Raw genomic sequence first — 27,840 nt, 5'->3', positions numbered from 1 at the left:
TTACACTTGGGTCTACCCTGTGTGCTGGTGGTGACAATGACTACGTTTGTGGTTCAACAAGTATCAAATAATACAAATGTAGTAAGGTGGAATCGGGACTTAGTTCTCATGAATGAAGCTTGTGTGCAAGGGGTACATAAACTGTCAGAACAATTCGCCTGACCTATTTTGCTAAGAAATACTCATGTCCAAAAAAAAATAATTACAAAATTTTCTTTTGAAGGATGTTCAATTTTCAACCCTGGTATCCTAAGGGCCCGGTCACACAGACATTTGCGGCTGAATGACGGCCAGAAATTTCTGCCCTAGAGGCGGACGCAATTGGACGTATTGAGCTCGCCGTTGAATCGTTATGAAGCTGTGCTTGACTCGAGTTCGGGAATTGTTCGGGAATTGGCGAGCGGGTAGCAACGTGATTTACTTTTGCCCTGGTTAATTCTTCAGACCGCGAGTACAATTACTTAAACGAGCGTAGAGAGGCTCGAACGCGACCAGAATTATCCAGTCGTGAAGCAGATGCCGCTAGGCCGTTATTTGACGTTTTGAGCCCGCAATATACACGAGATAGAGCAGTGCTTTACTCGCGGTCGCAAATTTTCACGTGGTTGGGCGCGTTCAAAACTTTTGAGCAGCTCAAAAGTTTGAGCACGTGTTTAAAACGCGTGCCGCACACGTGGTCAACACGAGTTAATGACGCAGAAATGACGTGCTATGGTCGCGGCCAGGGCGCAGTTACACTTGGGTAGGACGGGGAATTTCAGCGGGTAATCGTGGGTGGAGCATGGTAATAGCATGTTCTGTGCCTGTATCGCGGTGTTATTACGTGAAATTAGCGTGTTACGCGTGTGACAGTCAAACGCCTTTCTCTGCGTATAAACAGCGCAAATGTCGAGCGTGCTCGTGACGTCAAAGGGGTGAACATCCCCGTCAGCGTAGTTTCTCTTCATTTCGAATAAATTATTTGGTGCATCTGTTATGGTCGCAGTAAGGCTGTGAAGCTAGGACCTTAACTTTGCTTTTTGGCTAAGATTAAGAATCCCAGCTATCATGCCTTAATACACATTTTGATTCTGATAGATATTGATTAATGAGGTAAACCTCACTAAATCCTTCAGCCCCACCCCCTCTCCATCATCATAACATCTTGGTCTTAATCCATTTTAATATCTTGACATTTCTTAACTCGATAGTAAAATAAGAATGATGCTATAGCTTGTAATCATTTTCCTCACGAGACTGCGATTTGTACCATCATGTTCTTCTACAGCCCGGTTCCAAAATTAGCGTTCCCCCGCTACTTCAACTATGTTTACTTCATCCTATATCACAATGAAGTAAAGAATGCAATGACGAATATACAATCAATACCTCTTCATTATTCATTTGTTGGAAATGTAGTACAGATTAAACCGTTCCGTCATTGTTATTATTGTGAACGTAAATTGACGGTAGATCCCCACCCCCCTCGCGTGAACGCGCATTCTCCTGCGCTCCCAACGAATGCGAACGTATTCTATATAAAACACTTATTAAAACTATAAAGCGAGCTAATTATAATAATTGGTAGATCCTAGTCTATATAACGCGTTTATTTAAACCAAAAATTGCGATCTTATTTTACAAAATGCGTTTGTTAACATGGAAGGAAAAGTCACGTGAGGGTGTAGGGCGGTTTGGTTGGTTGTTGTTGGTCTAAACACGGAAAGGACCCGCAAATGACGCGATGAGAGGAAGGGGAACAGTCGCCGGCGTCTTTTTTCCGGCCACACCACAGGTCAAAAGCGGGTTGGCCATTTTTGCGCATTTTCCATTGCGGGTAAACACGGGCGAAAAAAAATCCCAAAATTTTAGCCGTCATTCAGCCGCAAATGTCTGTGTGACCGGGCCCTAAGCAAACTACTTTGCAGGTGTCCAATAGTAAAAAAAACTACATATTGTAAGCAAGCAGAACAAGAACAAATCTGAAATTTTAAAAGATTGATTTACTTATCAGGTACTTCAAACAAGAAAGCATAAACATTACATTTGCTAACAACACTGCCACTGTCTTAAATGTTTGGTCAAAAATACCCAATAAAGAGTTTGCAAAGCTTTTAGTCGGTACCGCTAAAAATGAGAGAAAATGTGATTGGTGAGTTTATTTTCAGTGTAAGAAAGCAATATTTGCTGCTGAAGTCCTGAAGTTCCTGTAAAGTGCTACACGTCCCCCTCTAAAAAAGTCAATCTGGATTTTTTTTCTTCACAGATGCAATGACTGTTTCCATTGGTGGCCGTGGTAGTCAAAAGCACGGAGTCAAGTCACTGAGTTGTGTTATGCAACTCCATGTCTCTGAAAAAGCCTTCTTTAAGCCGTCTCTCCAAAACAGACTTCATTAGTTATGCTACTGAAGGTGTACAATCCAAATCTAAAGACCAAGCGCATTTTCGTCTTAACCTCGCCCGCCTTGGAGACTGCGGTCGACATGCACGATATCAACTGGCCAATGGGAGAAGAACACTGAGAGAATAGTGTGGATCACAGCTAAGACTGATAATCTCTCACTTGCCCGACGAAACCGCCGGTGGGATCATGGCGAAATTAGAGGATTATTAACACCCAGCGGTCCAAGCTTCCACCACCTTGCTATGAACTATCATTGTTGTGATTCATCCACGGCTAAAAGGAATGACTCAGAAGTCTTAAGCCTGATATTATCAACTGTATTTTTATTCGTAACTCCCACTCTACCTGAATATTCATAGAAAATAAATACCATTGCACGGTTAGATTCATTTTCAAGTTTATTTAATATTTACATCCCACTAGCAAGCAATAATGATAAGTTAAAACAAAAGCATCTATTTGGGAAATGTCAGAGATTTGATGCAAATAGAGGCGTCACTCTTTTTCTAGTAGGGACCAATCTGAGTCCTGGTTTTGAATCTTTGGCCATGTTTTCCAACTCACTCGATGTCCTGGGTAAGTAAAACCCATCATATATTCCCCAGATTTAGAACCCAAATGGGCGAGGAAATTGGATCCACTGTCCAGTGAGCTCGGGTCAGTCTATTCCACACGTCTTCTCCTCATGGATGCCGAATTCTTGCAAATCTTGACATGTCTGGCTGGTGCCTGGTGGATCAACTGATTCAAAATCTCATTCCCATAACAGCATCCTCTAACTGTTCAATCTTGTCGCCTAATGCCACTAGGATGCGCTACGAGCTACAAACTCAATCTGCCGCTGATCCCAGGAAAGAGGGTTCCTGGGAAACTTCTCGGAGGGGATTCTTTTTTTATGACCGAGTTTCCTCCTACAGAACATGAGTTAAGAGACAGTGAGTGCAACTGTCGTGATATTGTTACATGTTTACTCTATACACAAGCCAAGTGCAGCTCTGCTCCTGGAAACCCAATGATTTTTAGGAGCAGTAAAACCAACATAAATATAATATACATACTGTGTATATATATATATATATATATATATATATATATAAACTATGGTCGAGTATACCTTATTTTACGCACTACAGTATAAGGCACACCTGATTATAAGGTGCACCCCCCAAAAATAGTCTTTTGTGACATATTTTTCATATATAAGGCGCTTTTGGCCATAAGAAGCATTGAATTAAAACTACAGTAATAGTTAGGATTGCATAAGATAAATAAATATATTTAATTTCATCAAACATAAATAAACATTATGACATTGGGTTTCACTATTAAAAATAACTTATTATTTTATAGTTACTGTGCTGTCCTCACTCTAAAGTAGCCCATTTGTTGTCAGCTAGAAAGCTAGTGAAAATAACCAGATTTAGTTGCTGTTTATTAGGACAAGGGCCTCAACTATTACCCTTTTGTTTCCTTTTAGCAACAAAAAATATGTTAACCACAAGGGTGCACTTAAAGACCACTTTACATGTTTCTCAAAGGCAGAACATATTCAAACAAGTGTACATAACTTTGTACACAAGCTAACGTTTTATTCTGCTCTCCAGATTATGAGGTGCATCGGATAATAAGGCGCACAATTAAATTTGGGACAATTTGTGTTTTCTGGGTGCGCCTTATAGTCAGGAAAATACGCAACATGTTGAGTGAAGCTCTTTTACCCGTTTCAACATAGTTCCTCTTTATTCTAATTGATGTTTGAATCAGGCACATCAACCCCAACATACGGTGATCCCTCGCTACTTTGCACTTTGGTTATTACTGGTTCACTGTTTCACAGCTTTTGATTTGAATTGTCTTTATTGTCATTAACATCAATGTATCGTGCATTTTGTTCAGCACACAGCACACAGGGGCTGTCACAAGGGTATTTTGAAAAAAGCTTTGCGTGTTGGGTGGGCGTGACTGTGTGTGCGCAACTGTGATACGCTGTTGTATGCTGTCAGTCAAACACTGGGGCGGGCACACAAGTCAATGTGGCCACCCTAACAAACTGAAAAGCATGGCGCCAACTAGCTTTTAGCATCTCGTTATATTGGAAAGAAATTAAACAATTAAATCAGACTCTGGGAAAGTCAGAAGTGGGCAACGAAGTGGTGATCACTAGCGGGTGCTCCAGGGATTGTTATGGCATCCGGGAAGGGACTGAGGCATCGTTGGGAGAGAAAGCAATATTGGGGCTGCGGGTCCTGCATACTGTGGCTAGGCTACGTAACAACTCTCACAAGCTACCCTTGCTAAACCTTTATCTCGCCAACAGCAGATCCATTACACATAAAACGGATGACATGGAGCTAAAACTCATGAGAAACCACTACTTTTGAGACGGTTGTATTTTAATCTTTGTGAATAACTGGCTTAACTAGATGATACCCGATGCTAGCGTGCAGTTAGCAGCTGCTCTCTAAACAGCTTTCTTACATTGAAAGGATAAGCCCTCCAATGTTGATGTACTTTCATATAATGACAATAAAGACAAGTCATCAAACTGCAATACTGTGTTATTCTCTCAGTTGGTAAGTACATCATCTCTAGGTAAGTTTGACACTTGGGGGCTTCAATGAAGGGGCATCGATACTCTGCAGATTTTCACTTTTTGTTTGGGGTATGTGGCCCACATTAATGTCAGTAGCCGAAGGATTACTGTAGTTCATTTATATGAAAACGCTGTAAGATGGCAATTCGTTTCATGGTCTGGAGTTACTTAAAATAAGTTTCAAAAAGGCAAAATCTGTTAACATTTGAAGCTAACCTCATTTTCAGAACCTTGAATTTGAATCGAACAAGTCCAGCAGTATTCATTTGATATTTATCAGAAGCGTGCCTAGCCCTCCCCTAAGATCTCCTGGCTAGAGTGACTCAACCTCCCTTAGGAAAAGCTCAACCTTGCACGGCTAACCTGTAATAAGCAATTAAGAAGCAGCACCAAGAAAATCTGCTGCACGGCCACGTTTAAAATTGCCATGGGGGTCCGCGGAAGACAAAACGCAGGCTGGCCGCTTAACACAGCTCTCTGTCACTTTCCTTCGACCGGTGGCCCCCTGGATCTGGTAGGATGATCCATTATTAACAAGCAAAGCTAACAGCAAACACTCTGAGTTCGACGCCTCGGAGTGCAGATAAAAGCATTTTTCCGCACATTGCTGTCGAGACGGGAAATGAAAAGAAAAATGACTGAGATCAGAAAAGAGAAGAATTCTGTGATCTTGGATGGCACCGATGATTTGCGGGAGCTTCTTGGTTCCCAACGGCTTTGGGGACGGTGTCATTATTGATGCTATATTTCTGACAACAAAAGAATTCCCTTTTGTCTTCCTTTCTTGTATTTTTGGCTTTGATGTGAAGTCCTGCGACCGTACAAAGACAGCAACACTTGCCCACATGTTGACGCCTTATCAATTCCACTTTTTGTTTCTTTTTAGAGGAGTACAAACTATAAGAGCTTCCTATTTCAAACTGCTTTTGTAGTAAAAGAATACCTAAATAAAGGGAGACATTGTTCACTCGCTGCAAAAGTCAGCCTTTGATACTCTCAGTATTTGTTTCTCCATGATTTGCCTCTAGAGATGCAGTAAAATGAAATTATATTTGGCATTGCACATTTCAGAAGTACAGAGCAGCAAAAATGCCTAAAATTATTCAATGCCACTTTTTTTTTGCATGCTTTCTTTTGTTAAATTCAGGCAAAAAATCAGAAGTTTATAAAGTATCTCTGTTTTTATTCACAAGGGGCATGATAAAGCAGTGTTGGAAAATGGCTGGTAATACCTGGTGTGAAATACTCTAGGTTTCGGACTACAAGCCCCTACTTTTTTGATACATTTTAAACACTGCAACTTTAACTGTTATGTGGCCTTTTTCCGTGGCCGGCACCAGTAGACCAATAAAGTTCATAGAGGTCCAATCAAATTGTATGATTAATCATAATTTCTGTAAATCAGTCAAATGTAAATGGTCTGCATTTACTGTATATAGCGCTTTTCAAATAAAATGAAATGAAATGTTTTGCATTTGTATGGCGCTTTTCAAGTCAAGACTTCCCAAAGCGCTTTACAGTGTGCTTCACATTTCCCAATAGCGGCCGTGAGGCCATGTAAGGCGCTAACCTGCTTATTAGGGGCATTAGGGGTTTAGTGTCTTACCCAAGGACACTTCGACATGTAACACAGAGGAGCCGGGATTCGAACTGCAATCTCTTGATCCCAAGACGAGCGCTCTACCTCCTGAGCCACTGCCGCCCAAGTCAATGAAGACCTCCCAAAGCGCTTTACAATGTGCTTCACACTTTTCCCTTTTTACACACTAACTAACCGTCAGCCATGCAAGGCAACTACCTGGTATCGGGGGCATTAGGAATTCAGTGTCTTGCCCAAGGACTGTCATGATGACTGATTAGTATCACCTGTGCCCGCTCGTTTGGCACCAGCCGCTGCGGGCTACCTGATTGGTTCCCCTTCCTTTATAAAGTAGGTCCTTTCACTCGCATGTTGTCAGTCCCTCAGCGAACCGCTGTTTCTAGAAGGCAAGCACTTTGACTCTGACTCACGCCGGTCCCGCTATTTGCACCCATTTTTCCACCCGTCCGTTCCTGATTTTCCCGTTTGTCTTCGGCTACGACCTTTTTTTTGACCCTGACCACGTTTTGCCCTCCCGTCTCAACTTACGACTCGTTTTTGATCCCGACCACGTTTTTGCTCTCCTGTCCCTGACCTGTTTTTTCCGTCTTCGGCACCACCGTCTACCGCTCCGGAAGATCCACTTCCGCATTTGGAACATGGTCCGATTCTGTGAGCGGCTTGCTTCCTGCTTCCAGCGAGCACCGGATCGCGGGCGCTGCCCTTCCGCTTTCCCTCAATAAACTTGTTAATGTTACGCATCTGGGTCCTGATTCCGTTCTGGTCATGACAAGGACACTTCGACATACAACACGGAGGAGCCAGGAATCAGACCTGTGACCTCTTGATCCAAAGACCAGCGCTCTACCTCTTGAGATAAAATTTTACGTGATGCAGCCATCACTTGGATTTTTGGGGTGGGCAAAGTTGTAAATATGTGCTAATTTTCATAATCACTCCTTTCATCCGCATCTTGAATAGTCACATGATCTGAAAACATGTGACGTGAACAACTTGCAGTAGAGCTGAAAATGTCGAAAAAGGCGTCAATGCCAAATTGTGTGCTCTAGGCTTAAGCCTGCGTCTTAAAATCCAGTGCGTCCTTTACAAAGACAAAATTGAGTTTTGTTTTTAAATCATAACATGCGGCTTTTAATCAGGTGGGCTCTGTAGACCAGAATTTATTATACATATTTTCACGTTATTGATAATATTTGTGTTTGAAGTTTAAAAACATAAGGTGACATGAAAATTCTCAACTATTTTGTCCTGGTTTTGGCAATTTGATAAAACCTTTTCATGTTTTCTTCGTGATCTCAAATAAGATTATTGTTATTATTATTTTGGTTAAGAAATAATAAATACCCTTTTGTTAGATTTTGTGCAGGAACAAATTGTCTTGGTCTTTGAAAAATACTCTTATTGGCTGGTACTGTTGCATTTGTTTTCTAAAAATGGTTGGCAGTAAATGTTGCCCAGAAAGACGAAAAACAACAACGGAAGAGACTAAATCAGTCAGTTTACTTAAAAGTGGATAGTACACCTGTCAACTGGTTGTATTAAAGCCCCAAAAGGAAGGCCAATCATACTTTAGGAAACACAGTGTTACACCCTTGTGAGATTCAGCAAAACAACTCATAACAGGAAGTGCCATCTTCAAGGCAATAAAGAAGTGTTCCCATTGTTTGACTTTAGATGCCTTGGAGTATCTCGAAAACACACTCACACTGGCTCACAACTTTGTGTAGCCTGATAAGATGAAGGCGGCAACGGGAGATTCTTCCGCCTCCCGCTCCGTCACTAAATGTGTCACGCCAGCCAAATGCCAGAGGAGATCCCGTCAGTCGATATCGAGGTAAGCTGCGAAATGTCAAATGGGGAAAGGAGCCATGAAAAGTGATGATGATGGCGAAGAGGTGGAGGGGGGAACAAAGTGCAAAGTGTTGCACGCATTTGCCATCTTTGCCACCTGTGTCGCCCTGAATGACATGTTGTGCGACCTGCTTTTCTTTTGGCAAACACTACGCTCTCGAATTCTTTCAACCGACTGCCCTCGCTGGACTCACTCGATTTGCCTTGGTCTGACAACGCGAGGAACTAATACACATCATAGCCAACCTACATTGTAAATGTGGCACATCAAGACAATCTCCTTTTTTATTACTGTCAAATTGGACTCTTCATGACATATGTGTCAACCTCTACGTTTTCTCCATATTTTATGTTTTTAAAAAAATAATAATTTCTGATGGGGTATGCCACATAACATATTTTGTACCGGGAAAAAAAACGTTTTGTTGTCAGATTGATCTCATCCTGCCCATTTTGGCTCTAATCAGGATCATCTCAGTCGCTGGTAGCAGTCGACAACGTCGTCGAGTATCTGAAGACAAGGGAACTGATACTTTGACATCTTTGTTGCAAATCAAACTAAATTATGATGACACTTTCGGTTACAGAGTAAAACCATCTAGATTATATGTAGTCTGCAAAATCCTGCACCGGTATGTATAATAAGCAACACGAATTTTACTGCAAGTAGGGAAATAACTAAAAAGATGCTAAAATATTTGTTTGTGTTGTTCATTTGATGAACAAGCTTGCAACACAAGTTATCATTATTTTTTAATTCTAGATGGTATGTCTTGCTGTGAGTAAAAAGGCATAATCTTTGTAATTTCTATCCATCTATTTTCTGTGCCACTATCTTCACTAGGGTCGCGGAGGTGCTGGAGCCCATCCCAGGTATCTCCGGACAGTGGGCAGGGGACACCCTGAACTGGAAGCCAGACAGTCAAATGGCACACAGAAACAGAAAATTCAATCGCCACTTCATACTTTGGACCCGGGTCCTTTTAAGGTTTATTATGACTTAATAAGGGGATTGAATAGCAGAAGTTGACATGTTTGTCATTACCACATTTTGAATTGGGACTAAATGGTTTCGTGAAGGTTATACAGATATACTTCCCAATATTTCTCATTATTAGGAAGCCATCAAAACTTGGCCCGCAGCTTACCGAAGGCGGTGTAGAATTCTTCCTTGGTCAGACGCTGGTTGTCATCAACATCGTTGTACTTAAGCAAATCCAACAAAGTGCAGTCGCCAACGTCTTTTGGAAGACCCTGGTGCTTGATCACCTTGAGAGAAGAAAGAGCCAGTAAAAAACACAAAACACATTCTGTTGATGATGTTTCCCCTCCTCCCGCACATAATGTTCTGTGTGTTAGGACCAGGGTTGGAATAAAATTACCATCTTTTCTGCACTATAAGAGCAAAAGATTATAAGGCGCATCCAGCCAAAAATAATATTTTGTTATATATTTTTCAGATATAAGGCGTACTGGACTATAAGGTGCATACAATTCAAACTACTGTAAGAGCCACCGTATATAATAAAGCATGATCCTTGCACACTCACGGTATATATTAGTGATCAGTTGAAAAATGTCGCTGACCATAATCGCAAAACATCATATGGAACATGAATCGAACCCAGGTCACAGCAGTGACAGTGCTGAAACCTCACCACTAAACCACCAGTGATAGATGATAAAGATAGAGTGGCGCCCGAAAAAAGATATAAAAAAACGTAAATGAGGGATTTAACTCTGTGTATCTAATGATGAATCAGACTTTGCGTTAATATTTCTGGACGACTTTCTGTTTTGAGATAAAATGTGGGGGTCTAGTAGTAAGGTTTCAGTGCTTTCAAGTGTCTCAACCTCCATTCCTCTTGGATACAATTTTATGATTTAGGTCAGGAAACTTTTTTGACTGTAAAACATCGTGTGGTATTGCATACAAATAAATACTGTGTGCATTTCCAATTGTATTCACCGTAACGAGTACTGTAACACGTTGTTATTAAAATTGTCTAACTTAAATGTCATCCCAAAATGGTGGATTACTCCGATATGTATTAAAAGTAGATCATGAATTACAACATCTTCTGAATGCTGTTTCAGCTTTGCTCAAGATGTAACAGATAACCCTCAATCCGCCAGTAACACTTAACGCTAAAGAGGGGTGGGCATGTTTATATTTGCCTACGAAGTAATCAATACTGCTTTGGTGGCATCGTCTCAAGCACAGAGTACGAGAACACAGAAATTATCCTAATGGAGATATTCTCCCTACCATATATATATATATATATATATACTGGACTGTCTCAGAAAATTAGAATATTGTGATAAAGTTCTTTATTTTCTGTAATGCAATTAAAAAAACAAACATGTCATACATTCTGGATTCATTACACATCAACTGAACTATTTCAAGCCTTTTATTATTTTAATATTGCTGATTTTGGCTTACAGCTTAAGAAAACTAAAAAATCCTATCTCAAAATATTAGAATACTTCCTCAGACCAAGTAAAAAAATAATTTTATAACAGCAAAACTAAATCAAACATTTGAAAATGTCCATTAATGCACTCAGTACTTGGTTGGGAATCCTTTTGCACGGATTACTGCATCAATCCGGCGTGGCATGGAGGCAATCAGCCTGTGGCATTGCTGAGGTGTTATTGATGCCCAGGATGCTTCGATAGCGGCCTTCAGCTCATTTGCATTTGTAGGTCTGGTGTCTTCTTCTTAACTATACCCCACAAATTCTCGATGGGGTTCAGGTCAGGGGAATTAGCAGGCCAATCAAGGACAGTGATGCCATGGTCAGTGCACCAGTTACTGGTGGTTTTGGCACTGTGGGCAGGTGCCAGATCATGCTGGAAAATGAAATCCTCATCTCCATAGAGCTTTTTAGCAGATGGAAGCATGTAGTGCTCTAAAATCTCTTGGTACACAGTTGCATTTACTCTGGACTTGATGAAACACAGTGGACCAACACCAGCAGCTGACATGGCTCCCCAAACCATTGCTGACTGTGGGAACTTCACACTGGATTTCAAGCAACTTTTTGCTCCTCTCCAGCCTTTCTCCAGACTCTGGCGCCTTGACTTCCAAATGAAATGCAAAACTTGCTTTCGTCTGAAAAGAGGACTTTGGACCACTCTGCAACTGTCCTGTGCTTCTTCTCCATAGCCCAAGTCAGACGCTTCTTCCGTTGTCTTGAGTTCAGAAGTGGCTTGACCATGGGAATACGGCTATTGTAGCCCATTTCCCGGACACGTCTGTGAACTGTGGCTTTTGATACCTGGACTCCAGCTTCAGCCCACTGTCTTTGAAGCTCCCTCAAATTCTGGAAGCGGCTCTTCGTCACAATTTTGTTAAGGCTGCGGTCATCTCTCTTGGTTGTGCAGCGTTTCCGGCCACATTTTTCCCTTCCAACAGACTTTTTGTGGATATGCTTTGAAACTGCACTCTGTGAACAGCCTGCTCTTTGAGAAATTTATTTTTGTGTCTTACCCTCCTGATGGAGGGTATCAATGATGGTCCTCTGGACAGCAGTCTTCCCCATACTTGTGATTTAGTTTACTGAACCAAGCTGAGTGTTTTTAAGGCTCAGGAAACCCTCGCAAGGTGTTTCGAGTTATTTAGATGATTCAGGTGATTAGTTGAATAGCCTACTTGTATACTTTTTCATGATATTCTAATATTTTGAGATAGGATTTTTGAGTTTTCTTAAGCTGTAAGCCAAATTCAGCAATATTAAAATAATAACAGGCTTGAAATAGTTCAGTTGATGTGTAATGAATCCAGAATGTATGACATTTTTGTTTTTTTAATTGCATTACAGAAAATAAAGAACTTTATCACAATATTCTAATTTTCTGAGACAGTCCAGTATATATATATATATATATATATATATATATATATATATATATATATATATATATATATATATATATATAGTCGCAGGGCACACAGGGGCAGACAACTCATTCATTGTTGGACAATTTAGACCGGCCAATTAACCTGACATGCCTGTTTTTGGAATGTGGGAGGAAACCAGAGGAAGCCCACGCAAGCACGGGGAGAAATTGCAAACTCCACACAGGAGGACTTGAACCCAAGACCTCAGAACTATGCCACTGACGTACTCAGCCACCCTGCCGCTACCCATTGCAGTCTTGACTTCAAAAATATATGCCCACTCACCGAAAATTCTAATCACTTTTGTTATCATTTTGAGACGGATCCAACTTGTTTCAATAGTAATACCAGACAAATCACCTGCAAATAATTAAATGATCTGAAATAGCAGATGGAAGGTAATATTAATCATTGTAAAAAATACTTTTTTCCAAGATAAATGAGCAAAACAATTGGCCATCTGCCGTAGTAGAAAATTATTTTAAGAATACTTTTTGATTTTACCAGAGTAGGATGTTTTAAATTAACATGTCTTCCAATCAAAACATGTACACTTCCAATAAAATTTTTGCCAATGAACTGAGACTTTTTTGGAGTGACTAAGATGCAGTAATACTGTGTTTTAGTACACAGACCATTAACCTAATGATTAACTACAGTACAGTTGTTGGCGACACAAATACCCTTCGGGCTTCCAACTTCAAGCTGTGTGGCCTCTGTGGACCTTCACCACCTTCTTTTGTCATTTTTGTACACAAGGATCTCCCATATGTAGAGGGAATTGACATCTGCAGCTCCTGTCTACACAACCCTCGTGGTGTCCACCAAAGTTGCTCACCATGCGCGAATAAAAGTTTGCGGTGCTGGGTTTGGGAGGCGTGGGAAAATCTGTACCGATACTCCACTTTGTGCAAGGGATTTTTGTCAAAAAGTGCGACCTTACAGTAGAAGACTCCTACAGAAAGCAAGTGGAAGTTGATGGGCAACAGTCTTGGACAAAGCTGGTACAGAGCAGTTCACGGCCATGAGGGACCTTTACATGAAAAAAGGGCTTTGCTCTGGTCTACTTTATCATGGCGCACTCAACCTTTAATGACCTGCAAGATTTTCGGAAACAAATCCTGCGAGTAAAAGACACAGAGGACGTCCCCATGTTCCTGGTGAGGAACAAATGTGACCTGGCAAGTGAGCATGTGGTGGGCAAGGAGCAGCGTCAGAATTAGGCCGGTAGTTGAACAACTGTGCCTTTTTAGAGACATCAGCTAAATCAAAGACCAATGTGAACAAAATTATCTTTTATTTGGTTCGACAAATCAACAAAAAAAAACAATGGAAGACAAGCCAAAAAAAGAAAAGACAAACCTTGGAATCTGCCAGCTATGTAGCTACGCAGCTAACATAGTCAACCAACATCATAAATAACCAAATTACAGTAATTGTCACCATGTTTGGTTCCCTCCCACAGATTTCCCAGATGTTTCTCACTGTTAATCTGCGATGTTGACAAACGCTGTCGTGGCATCTAAAATCATTTCAAGGCTAAATGAAATCGAAGAAAAAAATGTATCAGGCAGTCACATGAAGGGGGGCTACAAAGTCACGTTGAGAAAATAACCTTTTTGACGATTGCGATAACGAGCGTTCTCTAATCAAGTGCTGTCACAAGACGCAGGACGTGTATGAAAAAGCATGCAAAATTATGTTAATGTTATGATGGGATGTCAAGGCTGGCAGACGGTTATTAAACCACTTTGAACTCTAGCTGGAATACATCAAAAACCCAAAGAGACATTCCGATGGATTAAAAAAAGGTAAGTGAAGTGTTCATTTACAGCATTGACTCTTCATTTGGATGTTAAAATTTTCAGAATACACTTGGCTTCTGAATTCTCAAGAAGTTTTTCAACATTTCCATTTACCTGCGAAAGTTCGCCTGTAGAGATCTGCCCGTTGCCGTCCATGTCAAAACTTCTGAACATGGCGTCGACCAGCCACTTCCTAGCAGCCATGTTGTCCTCGTGAGTCTGGCGTGAGCCCTTTGTTGTCGAGTGCTTTTTTTCATACACGTCCAAAGCTTTAGCCTTGAGACGGCGGTAGTCAGTCAGTCTGCAGCTGTCACCTGATAGGTGCAAATAAAAGGAAACATTAACCACGGCGACAGAAAGGTAAAGTTTAATCACCATAACACAATTTGTTCAAAATAATAACTTTAAAAAAAACACAGATAGCATGAGAAGCTAATTAACCGTTTACCTGTGTAAAACCAGCATCAAATTTTATCATGAAAGTTGGAATACAGAGAAGCTTCGCTACTCTGTGCTCGAGTTATTGCTGGTTTACATTGGAAAGAGTCAACAAATTAGTTGGGCTCTGAGGAAAGTCAGAAGAGTGTAAAGAAATGGGTATCACCAGCAGGTGCTCCATGGATTATTATCAGACTGTGGCGGCTTCAGGAGAGGCTGCTACAGCTAGGCTGACTCACACAAGCCACCCTGCTGAGCCTGTAGTTCACCAACGCCAGATCTATTACGCATGGATCTGATGCCCAGGAGCTACAACTCTTAGGAGACTGCTACATTCAGAAAAGTTGCATTTTAGTCATGACGGAGACTTGGCATAAGTCGAGGTTACTAGATGCTAGCGTGCAGCTAGCCAGCCGCTTTCTAAATGACTTTCTTACTCTGAACGGAGAAGCCTTCCAATTTCGTTTTACTTTTGTAAAATGACAATAACGAACATTAATTAAACTGCGATTCTGTGTTTTGTTTTTATTTGTAGAACTGTAGTAGTTATTTTGTTACAGTCATATACTCTCGGTCTGTAAGGACGTCATCTCGGGGTAAATTTAACCTTTGGGGGCTTTTATAAAGTTGACACACTACTTTGCAGATTTTAACTTTTCACTGGGGGTTTCTGGTCCACATTAACTGCAATAACTGAGGGATTACTGTACTTCAATTTATCAGATTTTCTTGTTCGTTTCATCATTTGGTATTTGACCATTTATGGAAGCGGATGTCGTTTTGAAAAGGTTGCGAAGATGTTGAACTTGTTGAAGAATTGCTTTGATCACATGTGTCAAACTCGAGGCCGGTGGGATTAATGTAACCCACGTATGGAGAAAAAAAAAATAGGCGGGCACAAAATGTGTTTATTTTGTGTGTGTGTGTGTGTGTATTCAAACTTTCATAATACAGTGCCAGTAGTACCGAAACATATTTTGACTGGAGTGGAGAAAACTCCAAAGTGTTGTCTTCAAACAGAAACCAAAACTTTGCAATACTCCAAATGGTTCAAGTACAGCTTCAGTTTTACTTTGGGTGCACCTTTTTAGATGTTCAGGTAAAAACGACCAAGTACCGTTATATAGGGTAAAATAAGTCCACTGGATGTTGCAAAAGCCACTTGCAAAGCATCCACTGTAGCTCTGTTTGCTAACTAAAATTATTAACCGGAGAACATTGTAGAAACACACTCAGTTGTATTCTACATATAGTCAAGTCACGGCAGATATGAAAAATACAACATTTTTTTTAAAGAAGCACCTGAGGGTGACATTTAAAGATGGTTTAGCTCCTTCCTATGGCAGAGTTGAAATCTAACAGCAAAGTGTCCATATCCAGATAAACATTTTCATAATAAAATAACAAGCCAACTTAAAAATCAGAATCAATCATTTAAATTAGTGTTGGTATGCTATTTTTGTCGCTTTCCAGACTGTATGGTTTTCCCTAAGGTAAATAAACTGTGCTCAAAATGAATTAAATAGTTTTGCTTTTTTGCAGATGATAGATAGATAGATAGATAGATAGATAGATAGATAGATAGATAGATAGATAGATAGATAGATAGATAGATAGATAGATAGATAGATAGATAGATAGATAGATAGATAGATAGATAGATAGATAGATAGATAGATAGATAGATAGATAGATAGAATTATGAGCATCCGAAAAGACCCCCAGCTCTTCACTTGCAACACACTTTTATGCCATTCATTTACTAGTCCAGCCCCCGTGAGAGTGCTTTTTCTACCATGTGGACCCCCAGCTAAACCTAATGTGACACCCCTGGCTTAGATTCTCTCTGCCAGCTGCAAACGGGGTTCGTCCGTAGCGAGTTTGAGGCAGTGGAGTCGCGAAAGGATCACAAATCAGGGCTTGCCTCTGCAAGCCACCATCACAGGCCGGAACATCAGTGAAGCGGGGAGGCCACGGGAAGGTCACGAGTCAAACTCGGGGCAGAGTCACTGTCACATCTCCTCTTTTCTGGCGGTGGTGACACCGGCAGACACTGCAAGAGGAGACTACTCAGTCCTCAATAGAGATGGAGAGGGGCGGGTGATAAGAAATTACAAATACTACCTCACAAGATTTTCACTTTGTATGAACCGTATTTCCTGCACTATAAGGCACACCTAATAACCCCATTGGGTTAGAGTTTTGAAAGTGCGCCTTAGAACCAGGTGCGCCTTACATATAGCATAATACATCGGATAATATAGGAAATGCATAATTGGCCTTCCCATACAAGGTTTTATGGTAGGTACAATGCCATATTTAAACAATGATTTTGTACTTATTGATCAAATCAATGCACCGCGCTGACTTAAATTACAAAACATTGTGTGCAACAGGAATCGGACCTCAGTAGTGGCAACACTACGTAAAACAACCTTTAGCACCATATACTAAAGTTATATTTCTACGAAAAATAGCACACTGTACATATTCCTCAAATAAAATAACAATTGCAAGTTGTTTTTGATTTATGGAAATAATCATTTTTTTTTTATTTCAAACCAACCCTGTTGAATACAAAAGCAAGAAAAAAAAAACGATTTGTGCATGCTTCATAACAATAACAGCAGAGAAGAACTATATTTTTTTTTAATAAATGAGTTACTGTGTGTGATGCAAGGCTAAAATGGATTTCAGTTCATCAGGCAGTATTCAACAAAGATATTTTGTGTTTATTTGACCTTTAGGTTGAAAAATTTTACTACTTCCAGGTTTTCCTCCTCACATCTTGTTCTGCGAACTAGTATTCATCAGTAGTCTCACACTAGGCTGGCAGGATGGTTTCATGTCCAATCCATCTCCATGTTGAAGGATTAACAAAGCAAGGCTCTAAGTTTTTAAACATGTTTATATGACTTGCAACCTCAGTGGAAATGTTTAAATCTAAGCTTAAAACACACTTCTACTCTAAAGCATATGAATAACCTATACTTTTTGTGGAGAATATCTCTGTATTATTTGTAATTGCAACATCCTTTGCCTGGTAATCCTGAAAGCGGGATACCACATGTGCGGTCCCTTCTCAAGGTTTCTTCATTTTCCTAATGTTGAGGTTTTGAGTTTTTCCTTGCCCTCATGGTGTTTCCAGATCAGGGGATGGTGTAATAATAGTCTGAAACAATAGTCTGTGAAACAACCTGTGCAGCCCTTTGAGACTCTTTGTGATTAAGGGCTATATAAATAAAAATGACTTGACTTGACGTATAAACAACAATATCTTGTAATATTACAGACAGATGTAAAGTTTATGCACTTAACTTTTTGAACGTATTGGCACATGGTCTCAAAGTACTGTAAAGTACTTTTGCAGTTTTCACCGTCCAGAGAAGGAAATGAAAGCTACAGTTTCACGTCTACTGTGCTCACAGTCGTTTGTCGGTTATTTAGCTCTGTGTCATATCGATAACACTACAGTATCACTCAGTTTCTGTTTGTGGCACTTTAATAATATATTTTTAATATATTTTTTTTCAATTTAAGTTTGCGATCTACGTTCCTACCCTCACCTATGGTCATGAACTTTGGGTTATGACCGAAAGAACAAGATCCCGGATACAAGTGGCCGAAATGAGTTTCCTCCGTAGGGTGTCTGGGTTTTCCCTTAGAGATAAGGTGAGAAGCTCAGTCATCCGGGACGGACTCTGTGTAGAGCCACTGCTCCTCCGCATTGAGAGGAGCCAGTTGAGGTGGCTCGGGCATCTTTAAAGGATGCCTCCTGGACGCTTCGGCAGGAGGCCCTGAGAGCGACCCACGACACGCTAGAGAGACTATGTCTCTCGGCTGGCTTGGGAACGCCTCGGGATTCCGTCGGATGAGCTGGAGGAGGTGGCTGGGGATAGGGACGCCTGGGCTACCCTTTTAAGGCTGCTGCCCCCGCGACCCGACCTCGGATAAGCGGAAGATAATGGATGGATGAATTTAAGTTTGATAGGGGAGGAAAATGTAAATTTGGCGGGGGGTAGTTCATGCTTAAGAGTAAGATTATTTTTTAAATAATGTTTTGGAAATGTTATAGAAAAATGGTTAACATCTTATATTCAAAATTTTGCATACAAAGATAAAGAATATCAATAAAAAAATCAATAAAGAAAAATGCTGGTACAACCAAAGCAAATTTTTTGTTGGAGGTATAAATATTTTCTAAAATGTAAAACCTAATGATGGATTGATGTATTTCAAAATAAATTTTAAAACCATTTAATCTTTTAAGGTTTTGATTCAGCATATGCTGTCTTTTTGCCCAGGTGGAAATGACATTTCATTTTATACCCAAACCCAATTAAAATACAATTTCTGCAAACAAAGTGAAGAACCAGGCAGCACAGCAGTGCGGTGGTTAGCGCATGTCTGGCACAGTTCTGAGGTTATGAGATCGAACCTTCCTGTGTGGAGTTTGCATGTTCTCCCCGTGCTTATGTAGGTTTCCTCCGGCACTCCAGTTTCCTCCCCCATTCCAAAAATATGCATGTTAGGTTATTAGACGAGTCCAAATTGTCCCTATGTGTGAATGAGCGAGTGAGTTGTCCGTCTCTGTGTACCCTGCGACTGGCTGGCAACCAGTTCAGGGTGTTCCCTGCCCACTGCCCAAAGATGGCTGGGATGGGCTCCAACACCCTCGCAATTCCTACTGAGGATAAGCGCTGCAGATAATGGATGGAAACTGAAGAACCAACCTATATTGAACATGGAAAGAGCTATTAATCAAAAATTAAGGTTTGAAAAGTAGCAGTTCCATTTTAAATGTTTGAAATCCTATGGGGTGATGTCACTCCCTCATGACAATCAGGTAAAGGACAAGACTGCCACGTTTCTTAACGAAAATCATGCTTTTTCCTGCCAAAGAAATCGAAAGCATTCAGATCTGGGCAACACACGGCTCTAGCTGGCCTTAAGCGCCACACAAGCCGCTTGGCAAAAGCTGCAATGAATAAAAGATAAATGGCCGACGGCGGGCCCTTGGGACATGAAGGTCACGGCCGTCACGGTACGGCGCACATGTGGACACGAGTAGGCAAGCTTTGAGGTACAGTAGCCGTCGTGACAGGCTTTTTCATCTCCTACTTTAGAAGGAAAAACAGATAAAGGTAATATCTTTACGTTCGTATGCATCTACTGCAAAATACGGTATTTTCCGCAGTGTAAGGGGCACTGGTAAAGAAGGCAATTTGTTTCAAACATAAAGAACATTGGAATATAAGGCATGAAGTTAAAATTAGAGTAAGATATCATATTTCATGTATAATCTTTTATACACTTGCGGTATTAATTAAAATGTCGCTGACCAAGATATCAAGACATTGTACGCAACGGGAATCGAACCTGGCTTGCAAGGGTGAGAGCGGAGAAAACAAACCACTAGAAAACAGAATGTAGAAAACAGAAAGTCGTCCTGTAAGATATAAATAAACGCAAAACAGCATGACGAGGGAAACTTCTCTGGTATATCTAATGCTGATGGACTTTGCTTTTATTTATATCTTTCAGAGCAACCTTCTGTTGATTCTGTAGCATTTTGTTTTTGGTGCCATGAGTAAAAAAACTGTCATAATAAGATAAAATCTAAAGCCTTTTGTGTGTAATCAAAGCTTTAAGAACAGGTTAGAATTTCTTATCTGAGGTTTGGGTCTTTTTGTCTAGTTGCTAGTTAAAAATCCATTGATGTCTTCTCTCCTTACTTTGAGTGTTACTTAACGATAAAATAAAAGACCAACATTTTTGATTGACATTGACAAATACTTTAATTGAATATGTTTTGAGTATTGTAAGATGGTATTTTAAATGGTATTTTACAGAATAAAGTAGCGGATAAAAAAAAAATCGTAAACTTACTAAAATGTTGACTATTGTTTAGAAAAGACTGATGACTAAAATGGTGATTCACAATTGTTTGTAAATTTCAGCGGAAAATGTATTTTTATATATGCAAGTATTTATTCAGGAAACTCTAAAATAGTAAAAAAAAATAGTTATTATTGCATAGAAAATAATTGCCTTTTCTTTCATTGCTTACAGCAGAATGGATTTGTTTTCATCGGGCCTTCAGGATTATCATGTTATTAGGCTTAGAAAAAAAAAAAGAAAAGAGAAAGAGTGAAGAATAGAGTAGAAACTAATGCGTGTAGACTCGCTTAAGTTGTAAGTGCATCAGAAAATAGTGCAAATACAGTAGCAGGAACATTGCGCAAAAATAAGAAATAAAACACGAATAACATTTTTCTATAAATAGGCAAGTTTTTTATATGAAATAAACAATACATTTAATATTGATGAATAGAGAAATTTTTAATAAACAATTGAGGGACAATTTAGGTAAAGATCAAACAAACATTAATTTTAGAGCTAATTCAAGTGATAGGTCCTTTCTTTGTGTTGTTCAGCTGTCTGTGAAGCATCACTACAACCTACTGGCCTGGAGTAGAATTAACTTGTCAAAAAAATAATCTCAACAATAACAGTAGACTGAGGAAAAATGTTCCTGTTATGTGTAGGAAAATAAAATTAATCAAATATGTTAACAGTACTGCGATTGGCTGGCAACCAGTTCAGGGTGTCCCATGCCCACTGCCCGATGATTGCTGGGGTGGGCTACAGCACCCCCGCGACCCTACTGAGGATAAACGGTGCAGCTAATGTGATGAGATGAGATGTTAACAGTAACAGAAACAACAGGGAGCAATAACAATATGTTTGAGTGGGGAGGTGATCAACGTAAAACAACATATGCAATGTACAACATTTTGCTCAATGAAATATTCAAATCGCGTATTTTTAGGACCACAAGGCGCACATAAAAGTCTCAGACTTTCTTCAAATTGTGCATAGCGCCCTATCGTGCAGTGTGCCCTGTGTGTAAAGCGGCAGGCGTAAATAAGAAAACGGTGAGGCTGCCGTTCAAAATGCAGAGCTTAATGTTCAATTCCAACTTTTGGGGTGAAATCTGATGTTTTTGTGAGAATGTTTAAATTCCCAACTAAATGCGACTCCTATGCGTCTCCATATCCAACGCCTCCATATTCTGCTTCCATCCCATGCAATGCATCAATTAAAGAAGTACTCATAGATGCTAGCGCCGTAGCGTATCTGGTAATTTGATTTATGTGCTACTGGAGGCTGAACAGAGTTGTCCCCTAAAATAGAAATTAAATCCAAAACCCCAACTTTCCTCCATTGAATGCTTTCCGCGTTTTCTTCCACAATAATCTGTTGATTTCTACGCAAAAGATAATAAGAAACCAAACAGACGCGAGGGAATTGTAGATCAATGAATCGAATGGTCGCAAGCGGAGGAAGCTGAAAAACAAACCCCGACAAGTTTTTACATTGTGTTTTACATTGTAATCAATATTTAAATAAATCACAACCAAACTCAGTTTTGCTACCGCTGTATTTTTAAATGCATACACTTGTCTGTGGTGTAGGCAGTGTTGTGCCGAAAAATGTCCCCGCCCCCGTATGAAATGACCCCACTCGCACAAATGTTACTAAAATGTCTTCGTATCTAATTTTTGGGGTAATGTAATAGAAGAGCAGAGCATGGGGCATTTACACCTTGTATGTGCGGCGGGGGGAACATTTCATGCAAGCAGAGGGCACCCGTGCCCTATTGTGGGGTGGACCCTGTGGAATGTAAAATACAGAAATCAAACCAGCTACAGAGACTGCGTCCTATGGTCGTGAAAACCTGGTATGTTAATTTTTTAGAGCACAACAAAATTACCCGCGTCTAATAGTAATGTATCATTTTATTTAGTTTTCAAGCTTGTTCACAGGCACTTAAAGAGCGACAAGAGCGATGCTTTGTTACAAATTGGCTGGATCGGAGAGATAAATTGCTTTTGATTTTATCTGGCGGGCTAAAATGAGACGGCTGGCAAATGGCTAATGCGTGCGATCCATCCACACAAAAACAGGTGAAGGTTGTGAAGACGCGTCCGCTCGACGACTCCCGGCGGGGCCCTTTCACATAATAGCGCGTTTATTTCGCACATGAAACTTTATTTATATCCAACAAGTGCCCTGTGAATTCGAATGCCGTCAATTGTGATAAAACCTTGTGTTCATTCTTTTTTACTGTATGCCACACTTTGTCAGGGTTTAGAAAAGTTGGCTTTAAGCTAAACAGTGATTGAGTGCTATACAAATAAACATGACTTGACTAAACTATGTGAGGTAACTCTTAGCTTTTAGGCATGAATAATTTACCTTGGACAGCATAACCTAGTAATGTTCAACTTTGTAAGACATTCATTCGTGTGTGTGAGAGACAGTGGGATACATGTGGGAGCATGGACTGTGTTCTTAATTTTAGATATGAGTTTTGACACTTTGGATGTCAAGCATTTCTATGTCGAATAGAGGCAGGCACATTTTTACCTTATATTATATTGATAAAAAATATATTGAATAAATACATCACTGTCTAATCTTCCCTTTAAGAGATGTCGTCAAGGGGGAGATTTTAATCCTCAAATTAAAGTCCTCGGGCAGAGGTTAGTTTGTGATTTAACATTTGTAACATTCCAAAGCTTCTTGTATTTATATGTACATGGCATAGTCAAGTCATGTTTATTTGTATAGCCCTTAATCACAAGGAGACTCAAAGGGCTGCACAGACTACGGACTATTGCAAACTACAGAATAATATAACACGATCCCCTGATCTAAAACCTACATGAGGGCAAGGAAAAACTCAAAAACCTCAGCATGAGGAAAATGAAGAAACCTTGAGAAGGGACCAGGCTGCAATGGATGTCACATTAACAAACAATAAAATAAAAAAAATAAATAAAAAACAATTAAACCATAATATATAGTAAAAAATACAAAAATTAAAACACAAAAATGATGACCAGGTTGCAATGGATGTAGCATTGACAAGGAATACACCTATATTGTCAACATGAAATAGAGGTCATTCATAAACTATGAAATATAAGTGTGTTCTAGGCCTTGACTTAATATTTGCAATGAGGTTGCAGATCGAATCTCAGAGAGCAGAGCATTCCACAGCACCGGGGCCCAAATGGAAAATGCTCTCTAACCTGGGGATCTCTTCTTGGCTCTTGGGATCACGAGTAGACCAGAATTTTCATACACTAACACTAATACTATTTTCTACATTAACATACATGAGATTAGCATTGATGAGGAGACATATAATGATCTCAGGAACAGTTAGTAAGAAACGGTCATTGTTGGCTTTCAAACACGATTTTAGTAAATATCGTTAAAATATTGTGTCTTTTAGGATTGGGTGGAGGATCGTTTTGCAATATATAGAAATTATACAAGACACGTTCACAAGGACAGCTCAGATAATACCTATGTGCTATCAATTTTATTGTACTATGTCAATATCCATAAATCACTTTGGCATATTTATGTAAGGATATAAAATTTTGTAAATCCGTCTGCTACACGGAATAGGAGGTGCATTAAAAAAAATAAAAAGGTCATTGATAAGCTCCCAGGCAAAAGTACCATGAAAATCCCACATTGTACGCATTAAAAGAAAGTAAATTTAAAAAGCACATCACATCACTGCAAGAAAAAAAGGGGACTGAAGCTCATTTCTGTAACATTTTGTGAACAATTTGTTTATTTTTCAATACCAAACAAAATGGCGTCACCATTTTGAGCTTTGAAATCCATCATCTTATTGACCCCCTATTCTTAACAAATGGATAAGGGCACAGGACGACAAAAACATTGTAAGTCCTACTGGGTGGCTAGCTAGTCGGCAGTTGGAGCATAACACTACTTTGGATTCTCTATTAAGTGAAAGCTAAGTTCCAAATCAATAATTGGATCAGAGTGGGGACCGGACCCACAAAAACATAGCATTTGAGGCTAAATTTATATTTACCGTATACTCAAAAATAATAGTGTGTGATATTTAAGGCAAACTACATAAAATACCTTAATATCAAAAAATAAAATTGAACATTTTGGAAATTGGGATATTGCAGTTATCACCCTCCTTCCCAAGCCTTTGGTGCACAATAATAACGCTGGTGGGGAGTCATACAACCACGCCATTCCCATCAGTGGTGCATTCATAAGTCAAACCTTTTTGCCAAAAAAGTCGAGTGACTACATTTGTCTTGATACAGTACTTCCAACACACTTTCTTTGTTTTCCCTCAAAAATATTGGCGGTTAGGTGACATGTGGAGTAGTGGGTCTTGTCTACAGCTTCCATTAGCACAATGTGTTTATTTATTTTCATTGCACTATTGTTACAATACACTACTCTTTAATACACTATCATTCAAACCTAGGCCAGTTTTCTCAGAACTATGTTGAATTTGTCTTTTTTTGGCATACTCTAGTCTTTTATCTCTTCTCTCTTCAATATTACACATTTTACCCTGGAGTGCCATGTCCAATTCCGTTGAATATAATGTTTTATAATATTGATATCAATGACAATAAAGATAGTTCGAATGTACTAACAACTGCCACTGTGAAGATAAACATATTACTTATCATTAATATATTGTGTCCTTAATGTTTTTTTTTTTTTTAATCATTTTGTCAAGTCAAATCATGTTTATTTGTATAGACATCAATCACAAAGAGTCTCAAAGGGCTGCACGGATCAAAGACTATTGCAAACTACAGACTATTATGACACCATCCCCTTATATTGTCAACATAAAATATAGGTTATTCATATGCTATAGAATAGAACTGCGTTTTAAGCTTAGATTTAAACATTTCCACTGAGGTTGCAGATCGATTCTCGGTGGGAATAACATTCCACAGCACTGAGGCCCGAATGGAGAACGCTCTCGAACCTGCGGATCTCTTCTTGGCTTTTAGGATCACTAGTAGATCAGCATTTTCAGAGCGAAGGCTCCGGACCGGAACATAGGGGTAAATTAAATCTGAAAGATATGAGGGAGCAAGTCCTTGCATGATTTTGTATACTACCAACAGAACCTTGAAATCACATTTTAAGCTGACAGGAAGCCAATGCAGGTTAGCTAAAATCGAGGTAATGTGATCAAAATGTCTTGTCTTAGTAAAAGCCTCGCTGAAGCATCTTGTTCCAGCTGAAGGCTCTTGATTTTGGACTTCGGGAGACCGGAGAGTAGTGCATTACAGCAATCGAAACGGGAGGTAACAAACGCAAGAATTATAATCCCCGCATCTGACTGAGACAACATAGGGCGAATTTTAGCAATGTTGAGAAGATGGAAAAAAGCTGTTATAGTAATATTCTTAACGTGTGTTTGAAAGGACAGATCGGGGTCAAATATTACACCTACATTTTTGACCGAGTCACTCTGGGTGATATTACATTTGTCAATGTTCAGTGCTGTTTTTATAAAACAAGTCACGGCATTTAGATGGACCAATAACTAGCATTTTAGTCTTTGCACATTTGGACGTTTTTAATTTATTTTAATTGCACTCAAAAGAGAAGCCCACCAATTTTGCTATACTTGGATAATGACAATAAAGAACTTTAATTGACTCATTTATTCATATTGTTTGTTGTGACAGTCTGTTGAGCTTGAGAAATAATAATAATAATAATAATAATTTCCTTTGTATTGTCATTCTTTGTAACAATGTACACAGAACGAAATGTCGATACACCTGACCCGTTGTAGCGAGTCGATGCAGCCGTAGCCAGAGGGCGCCGCCATTATACCAATTAGGTATGTCTCGGTCAAGGCGCGAACCAGCGACCTCCCAGTCTCAAAGCGGGCACACTACCATCTAGGCTAAATGTCGCAATGTTATATTTCTGGTGAAGTAAATTAGGGTTAGGGCATTAAATGACACATTTACATGTTGACTCAAAAATATTGTCTATTTTGAATATATGAAAATATGAATACAATAGATATTTACTCATTGCTTTGGAATGAAATCCCAGGTAAACTAGGTACATGTTTATTTTTCCAACGTAGCAGATTAGAGTAACTCGCATGTTCGCTGATCAGCTGTTCTTGTTTTCAGTCAATGTAATTTCCACAGTGAGTCAGCCAGAAGGTAAGAATATTTTGCAAACAAACCTAAGCCTGTAACGAAGGGGATAAAATAAATATTGAATATCCATATGTAAACACTATAAAATAAGTAAAAAATTAATGTTTTCCTCTTTCAACTAAAACATGTTTGCTTACAAATTTGATAACGTTGTAAAAGTAGTGTTTTAATTTGGAGATCACTGAAAACCAAATTGTTCAATATGACGGCAAATCGTTTCAAAAATCTGCATCAGAGTAAAGACTTTTTAATGTAGTAGTAGCCAAGAACACATTTTTCTTGCTGGTCGCAACAACAACAGTGTAAATCAAACTGGTCTAAACGTATATTACTTAGCAACAAGATGTCACAACAACAGACCCCCTTGTGGCTTTAAATCCCTAAAAAGACATTTAGATGGAAACTCATTAAACAATCTATGTTCATTGTTGAGACACTCCAATTAAAAAAAACACAAAATAAACAAGCGTTTACCCAGTAGCTCTAGCAAAAAATGTAGAGTGATTTGATTGGGTGAGCCATAGGAATGGGTGGAGCTATAAACAGCACGTGTGCAGTCTTTCTCCTTTGCCCAGCGCCGTCTTCACTAAAGATAAATATGTTGGTGTCCTCGACCTGGATGAAAGCATTACCAACTTAGGTGCCGAGGTGCCTAACTTGTTTGGGTGTTTGGGCAATTGGGTTGGCCATGGTCCAAAAAATTTTGGGTGTGTTTTTTTGCTATTTTTTTCCCTTTTATCTTCTTTGTTATTGTATGTGTTTGTCTTGCTGTCGGTCACCGCTCTTGAGGGATATGACCAAGGTAAATAGATAGAAAGATCCTCCACTGCAGTATTCTGGAACATCTTTACAAAAGAACTTTGCTTGCACCTTGTTTTGAAACTATTATTTAGGATTGAAATGAGCCTCAACACTCTGCGGGAGGGAGACCAATGTTTAGTGGGTTCCTTATATTAATATGGGACTCAGATTGGCATAATTATTTCATAGATTTTATCAAATAATCTAATATCTCACAGTTAAATACCTTGCGCTGAAGAAATACCTTTTGTCCGGAGCGGGTTTGGCAATTTTGCTGTATTTTGTCCTAAAATGTATGGTGTGGCTCTCTCTCCCCCACAAAAAAAAAATCAAAATATTTGTTTTGGCTCTTTTGGTGAAAAATGTTCCCGTCCCCTGTTTTGTATGATACTTGATT

At 39.5% G+C, this 27,840-nt stretch overlaps 1 protein-coding gene and 1 pseudogene across 1 annotated transcript in view; one reads left to right on the top strand and one right to left on the bottom strand.

Moving 5' to 3' along the window:
- fstl5 (follistatin-like 5) overlaps nt 1–27,840 on the bottom strand; it is a 179,908-nt gene that overhangs the window by 77,524 nt on the left and 74,544 nt on the right. The window contains exons 5-6 of the mRNA XM_088343264.1: nt 14,257–14,456; nt 9,576–9,696 (exon numbers count right to left, since the gene is read on the bottom strand). Of these exons, the coding sequence (XP_088199390.1) occupies nt 9,576–9,696; nt 14,257–14,456 (321 nt within the window). The remainder of the gene's footprint in view (nt 1–9,575; nt 9,697–14,256; nt 14,457–27,840) is intronic.
- Nucleotides 13,177–13,739, top strand: LOC148359606 (ras-related protein O-Krev pseudogene; annotated as a pseudogene).

The sequence above is a fragment of the Urocampus carinirostris genome, chromosome 9 (assembly GCF_059441175.1).
Source record: "Urocampus carinirostris isolate Australia breed hairy pipefish chromosome 9, RoL_Ucar_1.0, whole genome shotgun sequence".
Classification (NCBI taxonomy): domain Eukaryota; kingdom Metazoa; phylum Chordata; class Actinopteri; order Syngnathiformes; family Syngnathidae; genus Urocampus; species Urocampus carinirostris.
This window is presented reverse-complemented; position numbering and strand designations above follow the sequence as displayed.